At 47.1% G+C, this 16,519-nt stretch overlaps 1 protein-coding gene across 1 annotated transcript in view; it reads right to left on the bottom strand.

Moving 5' to 3' along the window:
* Positions 1-2,607: 2,607 nt before the first annotated feature.
* The window catches only part of LOC143833281 (keratin, type II cytoskeletal cochleal-like), a 37,223-nt gene continuing 23,311 nt past the window's right edge, over positions 2,608-16,519 (bottom strand). Inside the window, exons 5-9 of the mRNA XM_077328895.1 lie at positions 14,086-14,250; positions 13,634-13,759; positions 8,789-9,009; positions 6,553-6,587; positions 2,608-5,096 (exon numbers count right to left, since the gene is read on the bottom strand). Coding sequence (XP_077185010.1) covers positions 4,921-5,096; positions 6,553-6,587; positions 8,789-9,009; positions 13,634-13,759; positions 14,086-14,250 — 723 coding nt within the window. The 3' untranslated portion in view covers positions 2,608-4,920. The remainder of the gene's footprint in view (positions 5,097-6,552; positions 6,588-8,788; positions 9,010-13,633; positions 13,760-14,085; positions 14,251-16,519) is intronic.

The raw sequence follows: 16,519 nt of genomic DNA on the forward strand, positions 1-16,519 counted from the left end.
AATCTGGAGAACTGGATTTGATTCCCCACTCTTCCACATGCCGTCAGCTGGGTGGCCTTAGGCCAGTAACCGTTCTCCCAGAGCTCTCTCAACCCCACTTACCTCACAGGGGGTCTGTTGAGGGCAGAGGAAGAGTAGGTGATATAAGCCACTGAGACTCCATAAGGTAGTAAAAAGCGGGGTATAAAAACCAACTCTTCTTCTTCTAGCCAAGTTTTTTCTCACATACTTTAAAAACCGGAATTGCATCACCATTGGAATCAGCTAGATCTGTCTCTCTGGAGCTGAGAAACCTTGGTAAGGAAGGATGGTGAAGTAATGCTTGAATGAACTGTTGGCATGCAAGGGCTTGCAAATGCTGGTTCAACACCACAAGTGCAGCATATAAAATAGCTGATTTGGGCTCTCAGCCTCCTAATGTTTTTTCTCACACAGCTATCAGTTGTGTCAGATCCCACTGGCCTTTCCAACTTGGCAAAGCCAGACTGACAACTATATCACGGCTCGTTAATTTGGCATTATGGACTCCGGAGCAGGAGAAGTGTTGGCCTGCAGGAATAATTCAGAAATCCTACCTCAAATCTTCTCCTGGGTGTGAGAACCAGTGTGGTGTAGCGGTTAAGAGCAGCAGCCTCTAATTTGGGGGACCAGGTTTGATGCCCCACTGCTCCTTCACGTGCGGCCAGCCGGGTGACCTTGGGGCAGTCACAGTTCTCTCAGAGCTCTCTCAGCCTCACCTACCTCACCTAGGGTGTGTTGTGCGGAGAGGAAGGGTAGGCAATCATAAGCTGCTTTGAGTTGCCTTTGGGTAATAAGGCAGAGTATATAATAAAACAGCTCTTCTTCCTTCCAAGATTCTCTAAGCTTGTACAGGCTGATTTCTCCTTACCCACTCTCTTGTTTAACTGATGCTCAGAGGGCTCAACTGGATGCTATGGGTGAGTCTGACTGCCTGTTGTCATGGGTAAAATGAAGGAACTGGCATCCCTATGTGCTACAGGGCCAGATTCAGCTCACAAGCACAACAGAAGGGGGGTTTTCAGCCTTCTCCCCCCCCCTTCCTATTATATCCCCAAGCTGAATCAGCTGTGAGGGCATTTGCCCTACTGTGGGCTGCCACACTACCCTCAGAGTGTGGGAAAGAGGGTCCCCTGAAGCACTTCCACCTCAGGAAAATAGAGTATGTGAGAAGCCTGAGGCCCATCCTCCCTTCACAAAATGAACCCACTTCACTTGGAATCATTCGTTCCCTGACATTATGTTCAGATTAGTGAGGTTAGAAGAAGAAGAGTCATTTTTATACTCCACTTTTCACTACTTGGAGGAGTCTCAATGGGGCTTATCTTCCTCCCCCCATAACAAACACCTTGTGAGGTGGGTGGGGCTGAGAGAGCTCTGACAGAACTGCTCTGCAAAAACAGCTCTAACAGGACTGTGACTAGTCCAAGGTCATCCATCTGCCTGCATGTGGAGTGGGGAACCAAACCCGGCTCACCAGATTAGAATCCACCACTCTTAACTACTACACCAAGATGACCCCTGACCTTTCGTCACATGGATCATCTAGCTGAGCTCTCAGTTGCCCTCCGCATTCCATTTCTTCCAGAGCATACTGTATTCTCAATATGCTGTGGTGGTGTTGCTTTTTAACAGACCTTTGCTTACTTGTGGGTGCTTTACAAAGCCATATTTTTCTGCATGTCTAGGAACACCCCTAGGTAGATAGAGACCCTTATCTAGTCTACGGGTGACCCAAGCAGTTAAAGAACCAACCAACCAGGAACACATGGTACCAAAAAGAATGAAAAAGAACGTTCTTCTGAGAACATGTGAATCTTTTAAAAGGGCCGCGTTATTTGTACTGTCCCAGTATACTAGGATACTTCGGTAACTGAGTATTTCCTGCATTCCCAAATAGCAACTTCTTCCGAATTTAGGAATCTACAAAATAATCAGGGTCCCCCGCATGGCACAAAATCAAGGCGATATACTGAGATAATAAACAAAGGAGTAGGGTTGATAAAAATTGAAAGGGGGATGGAAAAGATACGGCTCCTGTTAGGTGCTGGTTAGGGTTGTAAACTGCCTCACGAAATAATATTCTCTCCCTTTAGCAGACACCCTATTTCTGCCTATTTCAACTTCTTTACTGCTGAGAAACCCCTGAAATATTTTTCAGGCTTTGAGCACCCCCAGAAGTGATGTGATTGTGCAGAATATGGTTGGGAAGCTTGTGGACACACCCACCCGGGGCCCCTCCCCTTCCCACCCCCTCCAGGCTCATCATTGGTCATTTTGGGAGGGGTGGATCAGCATGACCATATATGGTCATATCACCCGATAAATGCTTAACAAATGTAAACAATATATTACCAATTAATTAACTCCCACCTATTTAGGAAACTCTTCCAATCATGAAACCCTAGTTGAGAAAGCCTGCCCTAGTTGGTGGTTGCAATCCTGAATGCAATCCTAAATGTTAAATTCTGTACAAGTCAGTCAGATTTGTACTGTGTAAGAGTTGCATGGGATTGGCACAACAGGGAGCCATTCCTAAATGTGACCCATTGTCTGATCAAAGACTGATAAAAGCACAGGACACAACAGTGGGGTACCACAGGCAAGCTTTATTCAAAGTTATCCAAAGATTGCTCACATCTCACAGATCCAAGCATCTACGTTTATGGCTACAGGACGGGGGGGGAAAGCACTTGTTGCAATGAGGACCATGCAAAACCTTGAAGGCAGGTTTGCTCATTCCAAGTCATCCTGCCCAAGCTGGGAGCTCTTTCAATGAGTTTACGAGAAAAGACTGTAGGGGTTGTCCCCCAAATCCTACTTGGTTGAATTTCTCTCTGGATTTGATGTTGGTTTTTGTTGACTTGCAGGAGGGCATTTTGGGCTGGAATAAGACACGACACACCAATGTTGGGATAAACAAGGCCACAGCTTTTATTACCTCCCCACGGGAGGGTTGGCGCAGCATGGGAGAGGGAGCCTGACCTAGCAGTCAGCAGACTGCACCACAACGCGCAGAGTCCAGAGGCGCCCTGGGGACCCGCACCATTCCCAGCCGGGAGAGCAGATCCCCTTGCCTACTGAAGTCCGCCCTACGGGAAGCGACCTATATGGGGGAGCCAATGGGCGTCAACCTCATTTGGCTGTCCCCAGGCCGCCTGGCTAAACGAGCCCCTGGCCTCCCAGCCGGGTAAGCCGCGCTCGTTTACATGCCACCTCTTACGGAGGTCCCGAACCCCAGGGAGTCTGATCGCACACCGGACTCCCTGCCAACAGGCTCCATCCCATGCGAACCCGCAACTGTGACGAAATATTAACAGAGAACATCCACCTCAAATATTGCCATAGGGTGGGAAGCTGCTCCGAGGCGTCCTGGAGAAGAGGCCGGGACTCACACACGTGGCGCCTTTATAGGCACCATGGTCCCGCCTCTCCGTTTTACGTGCTGCGTGCTCCAAGCACGCAGCATGCCAGGACTGCTGGGGAAGTCGTGTCCGCCTCCAGCCAGCCCTCCGCAGCGTCAACCAGCGGCTGCGGTGAGTCTTTGCCGCCCTTTGGTTTTGTGGAATTTTATTTGGAACCATGATAATTTAAAAAAAATACTCTACCCAAACAGTTGCTTTAGAAAGTTTTTATTGTATTGCTCAGTTGAAGAATTGTGTAAAAATATTGAAATAAATGCCTTTGTGCTGGGGGGGGGGGGACCCACACACTGGTTTTATATTTTTGCTTAATACAGAAACACACCAGCTTTCTTAAAACAGCAATGAAAAAATGATAAACCTTGTCAAAAAGTACAGGCTTTGTCGTGGCAAAGCATTCTTTCTTTATTTTTTAAAAAAACTAAATATTAAAAAAATTCAGCACCTTGAAGTAGCGTAACATCAACGAACAAGAGAGCTCTTCAAAACTATCAGCTTTTTAGTCGTATATTTTTTTCAACTTTTTCCTTTTTAACAGGCATATTGATTTCCTCATTGCTATGTTGTCCAGCAGCAGAAGAAAGGGGGGTAAAACAAAACTGGGGGGGGGGGCGTGCTGCTGGTGGGTATTGGAAAGCTGGTGCATTTTTGTGCAAATGCAGCAAATATAAAATTTCGTTATTGCAGGGAAACCTGTTGTTTTGAATATTCATGACATAACAAAAGAATGAATGGGGTTATTCCCTAGAAAAGAGTCTAAAATAGGACTCAAATCCCAGCATCTGACCAGTGTCCCCAACACAACAACTGCATTGCTGCTAATCTGATTTCCGTAGCCGGGAGGTAGAATAGATGGGAAATGGTGTCACGAAACAGAATATAATTTTGCATAAGGGAGTCAGGAAAAGGTTGGATCTTGAAGGAAAATGTAGCCAATAGAAGAGACGGGATTTTCACTCATTCCTCACACCTACTTCAGACCTCCTGTTTTGGGGGGGAATAGGGTGACCCGCAAAAACAGTTTTTCAAGGTGCTGTTTTGGGCTGCAGCAGTGAGGAGGTCAGTAAATCATTCTCTGCTGACCAAAATCCCTTTAATCAGGTAATTTCCCTCCTGGGTCCAAACCAACAGTTCCAATTTTATTTCTCGGACTTCCATATTTCATTTCCTTTTAGGGAAATCAGGAAGGCAAGGGCAGATGCCCATTTCTGCACTGAAAACCACCAATGTGAAATTTGCCTATCTAGGTTGGCATTCCGCAGGTAGAGGCTCATGCCGACTTTTCATGAAATCAACAGCAAGGCAGTTGGTGCTGGGGGATGATGTGATTGCAAAAGATATGGCTGTCTGGGTTTTGCAACCAGCGTGGCTTTGGGGGGGGGGGGGCATAAAATGATTTTTTTCCTTGCTTTGTTGTGGGGAAAGGGGAGGGGGCTAAAGATTCTTCTGCTCAGACGGTGGCGGCCGTGGATTTCGGAGCTTAGTGTCGGACGCTTCGCCGGGTTGTGCTGGTTGTCATGCTGTACGATTTTGTGCTGCCACCTCCGGGGGAAAAGCTGAGGCCTCCGCTGCCCATTCCGCTCCCCAAGCTGACTCCGCCTCCGTAGCCAAAACCACCAGCGCTGCCAAAACCACCAGCACTGGAATTGACCACAGCTGTGGCAGAAAAGAAACATTTTGATTACTCTGATTAAAGCCTTTCCATCCTGCTTTTCGTCTTGTTTCAAGGCAGCTTACAATAATAGAGCAAGGTCTTGCCAATGTGTAGTAATGTGACTGCATCATTTCTGATGTGACCTGGAAGTGACATCATCACCTCAGCAATGTTGAGGTGACCTTCTAGTATTTGGACAAAACTCTATGGTAAAGCCTCTTGTGGTGCAGGGCGGTAAGGCAGCAGACATGCTGTCTGAATCTCTGACCATGAGGCTGGGAGTTCAACCCCAGCAGCCAGCTCAAGGTTGACTCAGCCTTCCATCCTTCCGAGGTCGGTAAAATGAGTACCCAGCTTGCTGCTGGGGGGTAAAACGGTAATGACTGGGGAAGGGAATGGCAAGCCACCCCATATTGAGTCTGTCATGAAAACTCTAGAGGGCGTCACCCCAAGTTTCAGACATGACTTGGTGCTTGCACAGGGGATACCTTTACCTTTACCTATGGTAGAAGTCACATTCACCATACAGTTTTTGCCCAGACACCAGAGCATCGCCCAATGTTGCTGCGCACTGGCATCACTTTCAGGTCACATTGCAAGTGATGTAGACACATCACAGCAACATTGGCTGGACCTCATTCATGCTCCTGGTAAGTCTTCCCCCTTCCACCACCCATTGCCAGTTAGGACCTGGCAATCCTATATATATCTCACCAGGCATTGGAGTGAATCGTATGTCTTCCTTTCCCTTGTACTGCCTTGACCTCCACTGTATTGGCCAGCCTTTTCCAACCTTCTAACCAGGGACGAGCCCCTGAAATAATTTTTCAGGCCACGTCACTCTGCCACGCCCCCCAGAAGTGCCACATCACCAGATGTGACTTCACTGTCCTCATTAACAGGCAAGCTTGATTACTGGAGGGGAGAGACAGGGGGCAGTTCACAGCAGGAGTAGGCGTGCAGGCTCCGCCCCCTTCCAGGCACAGAAACCACAAGATAACCCACTCATGCTTGAAAGGGCAGCAATGGAAGTGGCTGGTTCTCTAGAACAGGGGTAGTCAACCCGTGGTCCTCCAGATGTCCATGGACTACAATTCCCATGAGACCCTGCCAGCGTTTGCTGGCAGGGTCTCATGGGAATTGTAGTCCATGGACATCTGGAGGACCACGGGTTGACTACCCCTGCTCTTGAATGTGGCCTAGTCCACTAAGGCAAGAGGGGAAGGCTGCGGACCCCCTGCTGAGCTCCTGCAGACCACTGTGGGTCCATGGATCCATCCCCGATGCTTTGCTAAACAGCATATTCCTCTGACACCAGGTGTTTCTACTCATTTTAGACAGGTGAGCGGAAAGTACATTCCCTAGGGGATGAATTCTGTGCCATGAAACAAAGCCTTCGTCACTGTTACGAGCTTATAACCGAAAGGGGAGGATTCAATAAATAATAAGCAAACTCACATATGTTCACAGCACCAACTCCGTCACCGGACAGCCTGCCAAGAAAGGAAGAGGGGAAGAGAGTTAGTCTTCATTCTCTCTAACAGCACCCACAGGATTTTAGCTCATGGCGACAAAGAAGCAACACAAAAGAAATTGTTCTCGTTATGAAATATTCAGAGGCAACAGCAGGGTGTGTTTGAATAATCAACGCAGGTGCTCCAGCCGCAGAGGAAACATAACAACTGCTGTGCCAGAGCAGGTCCAAGATCCCCTGTCCAATATAAGCCCACCAAAAGGGGCCACAAGTATGAGCCTTTCCAGGGCCCTCAGTTGACCTTCAGGGTTTTCATTATTTGGTTGTTCCCAAATGTTAATCTGTGCTAACTTTCACTCTCCTTTAATTCCAGTTTAGCTAGATGTGCATTTCACCTAGACGTTAGTTCCCTTTGTTCATGTGCATTTCTCCCCTATTCCGTATTAAGGAGGCACATAAATGTGTTCATTGATCAAACAGCACTTAAAATGGTCATAAGAATGACTGCCTCAAGCTTCTTGTGTGCGGAGGTGGACCGATAGAAATAGTCATTCCTGAACACCGATTAAACACCACATCAAAAGCATCTTGATACAGCTGCTCCAACTATCATGTCCAGCCAGTGTTTAATCCAGGGGTGGGCAAACTGTGGCCCTCCAGGTGTCCATGGACTACAATTCCCATGAGCCCCTGCCAGCAAATGCTGGTTTAATCAATGCTCATGATTATGGGAGAAATTAAATGCACTTGAACTGCATGCTCATTATTATGGGAGAAATTAAATGCATGCTCATTATTATGGGAGAAATTAAATGCACTTGAACTGCAGTAAGGTGTACAGTGTATAAAAGCAGAGATAAATAACAGAAGAGTCCTAACTTGGGTTAGCAGACCTGTCAGATCAGCTGACAAGGGGTGGGGAATTTACAAGGAGTGAGGAGGGAAGAAGCCTGGGGAAAAAGGAAGTTTTCTATATCTCCCTATCATAGAGACATCAGTGAAATTGGGAGTGATGCTCTGGTTTTGGGGCAAAACTCTATGGTAGAATTAGCTTCTTACCATGGAGTTCTGCTCAGAAACCAGAAAGTTACCCTTATTCCCCTCCTAATGTCACTGACATCCCTTCGTCACTTCCTGGTGGTATAGAAACATCATTTGCTTTTCAGCCTTGTGGGGAGGGGTGTCCCCCAGTTTCTTAAACCCCTGAAGTGGAGGGGAAGGTGCCAAACCGGGGGATCCTCAGGCCCCAAGTGGGGACTGGTAACCCTAGTCCTAGCATTGTGGTGGTTCCACTACTGAAACAAACCCAGTGACTTTACAATTTGTGTGGAATTCAAAATGAAGCATCTCTCTTTGGTACTGGCGACAATGAATGGATGTAAGGGATGGAGGCACGAAGTTTAGGGTTATGCGAGCATACCTTCATAACCCAATGCTTTGTTTGTTAATGGACTCAGAATTTTGAAGAGACCTGAGTGTCAGTACATTATAGAGGTCACTATGGAATTTCTGACACCTGTTCTCAAAAGAAGACATATGGAAACAATTTGCAAATTGCCAACTAAAAGCACTCCCTGTGTGGTCAGAAGGGTTTTTCTGATGGGGAAAAATGAAACAATATTCTTTGGATAAGAAAAATTCCTCTGCTCATGCAATATGGAACAGTACTCTGTTTCATTTTCCCCCCATTAAAGTAGGGGACATAGCACAGGTGGTGGAAGGTGGTGCTACATGGGTGTAGTTGAAGGAGAGGTGGAGTCCAGCCATGGTTCCTGAGATGGGACACAGAAATAGCTCAATGACACCATGCCCAGTTAAGGTGCAAGAGAAGGCAGCACTCTTTCCACTCTCCAGGAAGCAGTGGTGGTGCTCCCAAAACTGTGGCCACAGCATGGTGGCAGCTGAGTAGATAGTGGAACCTGGCTCATGCACCAGATGATAATATCACCAGGTTCTGCTGGCCACTCAGTAGCTGCACACCTGTGCAGGACTACAGCCATTGTCCCAGAAGCCCCACCAGGAAGGGCACTGTCTCCCCTTCCTATCAACAGTGGTAGGGGTTGTTCTCTGCCCCCCGTCCCTCAATGGCCACTGGAGCCACAAGACCAAACTCAACCATACCTTCAGCCATGTTATTTTCATGTTACACTGCCATCTGTTTAGGATGGTGTAAAGACTAAGCACAGAGCGTGACGAGACATGGTGACTGCAGGTACTCACCGGCTCTCCTCTCCTTCCAGCAGCTTCCTGTAGGTGGCGATCTCAATATCCAAGGCCAGCTTGGTGTTCATGAGCTCTTGGTACTCTCGCAGCTGGTGGGCCATGTCTTGCTTGGCTTTATTGAGGGCGGTTTCCAGCTCCTCCAGCTTTGCCTTGGCATCTTTGACAGCCATTTCCCCACGTTCCTCTGCCTCAGTAATGGCTGCTTCCAGCTTGGCACGCTAGAAAGACAAAGCATAGGGCTGTTCCGACTATCCTTCTGTAAATCCCTGAAGAAAACACTTACATGGAGAAAATTAGCATGTCCAAGAGACATCCTCTCTGCTCGATAGAAAACTACTAAGGGGGATTTATATAAAGCAGGGAACATTTGATCATGTGATCTGCCTCTCACAGTATGAAATGGTACAGTCCACAAAAGGCTTTCAGCACACGGTGAGTTTTAGGTCTTTTGATCCAATCGGAAACTGAAGCTGCAGCAATAACTGGAAATGACATTACATGGTGTTGCAACCCTTCGGCCTTCTCTAGTTCAAGAGAGGACAGGGAGCTGTACTTTTAAAAACAAACTGTGCAGAACCAGAGACCAGCAGTAGAGCATGTATGTTGCCAGCTAAAAGGTTCACCTATACTTACTGCCAATTCCACTTAGGTAGCCAAATAGAGAAAAACTTCTGCCAGGGTTTTGAGAAGCCACAACCAGTTGTAGATCTTTCTGCTTTAGAAGGAAAGCTTGGTGTGGTGGTTAGGAGTACAGACTTCTAATCTGGAGAGCCAGGTTTGATTCCCCGTTTACTCCCCCACATGCAGCCAGCTGGGTGACCTTGGGCTCGCCACAGCACTGATAAAGCTGTTCTGACCAAGCAGTGATATCAGGGCTCTCTCAGCCTCACCCACCCCACAGGGTGTCTGTTGTGGGGAGAGGAAAGGGAAAGTGACTGTAAGGTGCTTTGAGACTCCTTTGGGTAGAGAAAAGCGGCATGTAAGAACTTCTTCTGCTAAGGCAGGAGTGGCCAAACTGTGGTTCTCCAGATGTTCATAGACTACAATGACCATGAGCCCCTGTCAGCCCATCTGGAGAGCCACAGTTCAGCCACCCCTGTTGTATGGTTTTCAAGATAAGAGACATACAGAGGCGGTTTGCCGTTTTCTGCCTCCAGGTAGTGATCCTGGATTTCCATGGCGGTCTTCTATCCAAAAACTAACCCTGCCATGACCTGCTTAGCTTTCAAGATCTGATGAGACTGGGCAACCTGGGTTATTCACGTCAAGGATCATATCTGAGCAGTAATTGAGGTGTAGTGTTTAAGGTGTCAGACTGATACATGGGGTCAAATCTCCCAAAGGCTCATTGGATGACCTGAGGATGACCAAGGCTACAACACGGTAGGGGTGATGACTATCCTGTATGGTGGCATAGGTTTCTTGAAGGAAGTGTGAAATAAAAATGGACAGACAATTTTTAAGGAAACGGGGGGAATCGCCCATCCATCTTAAGTGTAGGTTCAGTGGCAGAGTACCTGCTTTGCATGAAGAAGATTCTGGGTTTGATGCCTGGCATCTCTAATTAAAAGGATCAGGTGGTAGGTAATGTCAGAGTTCTTTGCTTGAGACTCTGGACGGCCACAGCCAATGAGAGCTGACAATACTGAAACAAGAACATATCTAGAGCCTGCTGGATCACACCAGTGGTCCATCTAACCCAGCATACTACTCTACACAGCAGTAAACAAGTTCCCCCAAAGGGTTGAACAAACAGGGAGCACAAGTTTTTCTGCCTTTGTATATGGATGTTCCCTTCAGTCCACATGGCTAGCAGCCATGTTCTCCATGTAAGCCTTGATAGACGACCGGTCCAATTCAGTATAAGGTAGCTTCTTGCATTCACATGTTCAACCAGTCCTTTGTGCTCCACCTGTTGCACATTCTGCACGTGTTGGATAATGCACTTCCAATGTGCTTTTGCATCTGGATTTTCCTGTGCAAAATACATGCTTATTGCAGACAGCTCGTTGTGCCGGACAAAAAACGGCTAGCAATGAGTCCACAGGTTCGGGATGGGCTTCTTTACACAGAAATTGATTAAAATATAGAATTTGCTGCCAGAGGATGTAGAGTAGGAACCAATGGCTTTAAAAGAGGATTAGATAGATTCATGGAAGATAGTGTCTCTCAATGGCTACTGCATTCAGGGGCAGGACATCTCTGAACTCCAAGACCAGGAGCCAACATCAGGGAAAGGTCTCAGCCTCTTTGCCCTGTTGTTGGCTGCCCAGAGGAACTAGCTGGGCACTGTGTGAGACAAGGTGCTGGACTAGATGGAACACTGGCCTGACCCAGCAGGGCTCTTCTTATGTTCTTGTGGCCATGCAGAGCCTATTTCCCCATGCTCCTATTATCAGCTGTGTTATCTGCACTATGCTCTCCTATATGGCAATGCAAATATGAGCAATTCAAATCCTATAGAGGAAGGGCGTATTGCCACACTTCGGTTGCAAAGCTCCCATTCATTATTCAGATGTGAGTTTCCCTGGATCACACTATTTGCTTAGGGGTGTTTGCAGTAACCATCCTTGCCCTAAAGCCAAACAAAGACTATGGGGAGTGATTCACAGCAGCGTATCTCTCTTTGCTTTTGTTCAAGCTCCGGTTATTCATCGTGAAATATCCAGTCCTTGAGGGCACCATTGGCAGGATTTGTTTCTGCACAGCTTCAGCCTGCAAACAGGCACTGCTCAGCAGAAGACGGAACATTTCGGTGTGAATCGTCACAGAGTCAAACCTGTGGTTCATCCGATATGGGAACAAAATGGCGGATGGATGGAATTCACAAGTCAGAATATATAGGAAGCACTAAGTTAGACCTAGGTATGCAGGTCCTTAGGTGCGACCCAGGGATCCCTTGGAGCTATAGCTCATCCCCAGCCGAAAGAGATCAGTTCCCCTGTAGAAAACGGCTGCTTTGGAGAGTGGACTCCATAGCATTATACTCCACTGAGGTCCCTCCCTGTCCCAAATCCTGCCTACCCCCAGCTCAACCTCCAAAGTCTCCAAATATCCCCCAACCCTTTGGTCTATTAGAGTCAGGACTGTCTAACTTGCATCAACTCTCCAGGATCTCAGGTCATTCATGTCAGGTTCTTGCTGATCCTTTTAAATGGAGGTACCAGGAATTGAACTGGGGGTCTTCTGCAAGCAACACAATGCTCGACCACTGAGTCACTGCCCCTCTTCAAGCAGTCAGATAGAACTGATAGAACAGACAAATCCATTCTGTCACTCTGCTTTCTAACTAAGCTTGGAACAAAACAGAAGCCCAGGCTGCCTTGCTTGGAATTCATTGTCATTGATGGTGGACTGGATGCTAGCATGGAGCTTTTAAAAAGGACTAGATGAATTGATGCAGATTGATCCGGACAATAGTTCTTAGCCATAATATTCAGGAACGGCATTTCTGAAGTTCAGAGTCAGTACCTAGGTCCGGCAAATGCCAAACCCTGGTTTATTTTGTTGTTGTTATGTGCGAAGTCATGTCCGACCCATCGTGACCCCATGGACAATGATCCTCCAGGCCTTCCTGTCCTCTACCATTCCCCGGAGTCCATTTTATTTTATTTTAACTATGGTTAATTTGTAAAACCAAGATCTGGTCCCTAGATAATCACTGAGATTGTGATTTGCCCTGGCATGTGCTGGTTTCCTTACTTCTCCTCTGCCTAGGGACCTCTGTAGCTAGGATATGCATAAGAGCAGGAACGGAAAACAGGTCAGGGATATGTTAAGATACCTACGGTTATACATTACACCAAGCCATAGTCAAGATGGAACGTGGTCAGTCACACCAACTTCAAGTCATAGTTTCAAGCCTTGAGCTGTCATCTCCTCACCAGGCCAGGTGTTCCAACTACCATTGTTAATGAAGCAGCCCACATTCAGACACTCAGGCTAACTGTCATTCATTTAATTGAGCAATAGTGTGGCTTTATGTCTGAACTCAGCCAATATATCTCTGGTTATCTGATGCTGGGGCAAGAACAGCAGGATGGATATTTCTATCATGTTTTGCTTGAGAGTTACACAAGGGTCCCTGTTTTGACTGCAGACTAGAAGGTTCAAACCATGATGGCATTATTATCATACCAATTCCAGAGAGATGAATATACCACACCTGAATCGCAGGGCCTTTACTTATCAACTCCATAGAATATATGCATGGAAAATATAATTGCATTTGATATCCATTGGGATTTTTGAAGGAGGATTCATGGAGTGGGTACCAGATACCATTCTAAAGGCAGCCTTGGAAACCCAGCTGGTGAATTAATTCCACTGTGCATTTTTTTTCTTGCCCTATCTATTCTTCACACTATATCAGTTTTATGTCACTATGACCATTTATGCACTGGAGGTTTCATGCCAGGCTGCAGGCTGGAGTTTTAGTTGTGGCAGGTTGCCCCACCTCTTCCTGCACCCACACAAGGGAGCATTTGGCCTGGTGCACCTTATCCGCCCCCGATTTGTGGTCTTGCATGGGAGCTGGGGTAGTGAAGTTCACAATGCGTAAATGGTCTATGATGGTGACGGTGTCTTCCACCAAAGAATTCTAGGAAGCCAAGCTTGGTGAGGCTGGAACCCACAGTGAGATGCTATGCAGAGTTTACCCTTTCTAGACCTGTTAAATGGAATGGGCTTAGACAGGGATGGCTCTGCTCGGAAGGGCACAGTGAATTTGGTACCTGTTCAAAAAGAGAGGCAGTTTGCCAATCAACAGAAACTTCAATGGGGGGGGGTAACAATCATGCATCTTCCATGATGACAACCTCCATGCACAGTTTTGTTCCTCACCTGATTTTTCATGTTCTCGATCTCGGCCTGCAGCCTCTGTATGGTGCGGTTAATTTCAGCTATCTCAGTCTTGGTGCTACGCAGGTCGTCTCCGTGCTTCCCAGCGCTGGCTTGCAGGGTTTCAAACTGAGATGAACAGGACACAGAAAACAAGATAGCAATGAAGGTGTCTGATTACGGATATTCTCAGCCAATAAGGTATAATTAAATTATTGCATGCCAAACCACTACAAAAGGAGGGAATCCAAAGGGGGTTTCCTCCCTTGGGTTGGAGGAAGTTACTCCATCCTAAGGTGCCTTCCTCCAGCCAAAGTGGCTCTGCCATTGGAGGAAGAGAGTCTCCTTAGACAGGAGGTAGTCTTCATTCAGATTTTGCTCAATGGAGTGTTAGAATCTATGCCACGCTCTCCAGCTTGTGGTCCACCTACAGACCCAACTTTATCGTTGCCCACCTTAGTTTGGTACCAGGTTTCTGCCTCAAGCCGGCTCTTGTTGGCGATTTCCTCATACTGAGCTTTAACCTCAGCAATGATGCTGTCCAAGTCCAGGTTTCGGTTGTTGTCCATTTGAAGGACCACAGAAGTGTCAGAGATCTGTGTCTGCATCTCACGTAGCTCCTGAAATATGAAGCAGATCACGTTCATTGGCGGTTCCCAAAGCTCCTTCCAGCCATCATTTCATTCTACCGGAAACTAGACTCAGCTCTGGTTCCCGTTTACATGGCCAATACTGAGATCATCCTACCGCAAGAAAATCAACATGAATTCATCAAGCCGGCAGCCTTTGTAAACTCCCAACTAGTGAACACAAAAAACACCTGAGATCGGAACCGGATTTGCTAAGTCAGGGCTTAGGGTCCTCCTGACAAAACCTCACTCAGCCAAGAAGGTGCTGGGCAAGTTTAGAACATCAAAGCCAAGGCTGTCAAGGGCTGCGGTTACAAAAGCCCAACAAAAAAATAATTATCCACAATCAAAATTTCAGCTTTTCTCATAGAGAAAATTAACAATCATTAATTTGCATTCACCTACTGAACAAGCTTTTACCACATATCCTTATCCACTGTTGTTCCTCTATATATTTCTGAAACAGCCTAGAGGGTGGGACATGTCCGGCTTTCCAAGTTGGAATAGGGCCAATCAGGGTGCAGCCAGCTTTGTCCTGATTGGCCCTACCCCTGCGGCTCCTGCCCTCTGTCCCTGGACTCTAGCCTCTTTGCTCTCAGACGCGCCTCAGTGCCTGGAGCCAGCAGCAGGTAAGGGGAGAGGGCCCTGGGCAAAGGGTCATGGTGGAGGGCTTGCTAATGAGGGCCTCTTGGCCTGCTAGACTGGGCCTGCTCATGAGGGCCTCTCGGCCTGCTGACTGCCTGCTAAGGAGCTCTGTCTTGGCCCTGCTAATGAGCTGCCTAGCCCCCACCCACCCCACTTGATTTGGCCGCGAGCTGCAGCCCAAAGTCACCTTAAGCTGCCTGGCCAGGGGAGGGGACCCTTTCAGGGCCTGTTCTTAGGAACGGGCTTTGAAGCTAGTACAAGCAATAAAATATTAATTACATAGAATATTGATCACATTTAAAAAATCAATGCAGACTCATTATGCTGGGAGAATTGGTAAGCTCTCTTTGACGGCCATCTGTTGAATCCAAGAACTACACAGATCAATATTCTGGCCTTGAGTATCAAGTGAGAAAGACTGGCCATAAATGAAGCAAATAGATACATGCACGTATTTATTTTGGGTACCATATAAAGAAACTAGATTTTTCCAAGAAGGTTTCCTCAATCAAAGTGCTGCTCATTACAAAAGCTCTTTTATCATTATCATTGTCGTTGTTGTCGTTGTTGTAGAATATTATACCCTGCTTTTCACTAGCCAAAGGAGTCCCAAGCGGCTCACAATCACCTTCCCTTCCTCTCCTCAACAGATATTTTATACATTTTATACATTTTAAAAAATTGTTATACATTTATCAGGTGATATGACCATATATGGTCATGTCGATGTACCCACCCCTCTCCCAAAATGGCCAATAACGGGCCTGAAGGGGGTGGGAAGGGTAGAGACATATACACAACTATGGGCATGTACACAGCTATTCTTCCCAACCATATTCTGCACAATCACACTACTTCTGAGGGTTCTTGAAGCGTGGGAAAATGTTCCAGGGGTTTCTCCATTGTCAAAACATTGAGAAAGGCTGATCTAGAGCCATGGTTTGAAGAGAGTTTGCAACTCATGGAGTTGGATTCAGTGGTGATTTTTAACACTCACGATGTCATGCTCCTTCTGACACCTTCCATCTCCAAGGTATTGCCACAGCTCTTGACTTCGCTCCCGGTAACTGGACTGGCTTTGATGACTACATGCTTATGTGGATCCTGACCTCGGCTGTTTCTCAACCACTCTTCACCTCGCCCCCGACTCTGTTTGCTTCGGTATGCAATGACCCGGACTGGACACTGACCTTGCTCTTGTGTGGTGACTCAGGCTTGGCTCTGCAGCCAAGGCATCTCCTGCTCAGCTGCCACTGGGTGTGGCCAGATATGGCAGCACACACGGAATGATTCCTGCTGTGGACTCCAAATTCACCCCTGATGCTATTTCTGAGGGTCCTCCATCTCCCCAGCAGCACTTAGAGGAGTTTATTGGGCTGCAACGGGAGAGGGAGGCAGGAATCTTCAGTGCCATTGACAGGAATGTCTTCTCTTATCAGAAAATTAACACATGATCCAGCCCATGAACTGTGTTAACCTCGGTAAAGTTACACAACTGCAAAAAGCAAACAACGATTATGGCAACCTCCTAAGCAATCCAGTCTCTTTGCCTGTCTGGTTCAAACTGGTCCCATTGGACTCTCCCTAAAAAAGGCCCTTCAGAAGTAGAGCTTTG

This window comes from Paroedura picta, chromosome 3, assembly GCF_049243985.1.
Source record: "Paroedura picta isolate Pp20150507F chromosome 3, Ppicta_v3.0, whole genome shotgun sequence".
Taxonomy (NCBI): Eukaryota; Metazoa; Chordata; class Lepidosauria; order Squamata; family Gekkonidae; genus Paroedura; species Paroedura picta.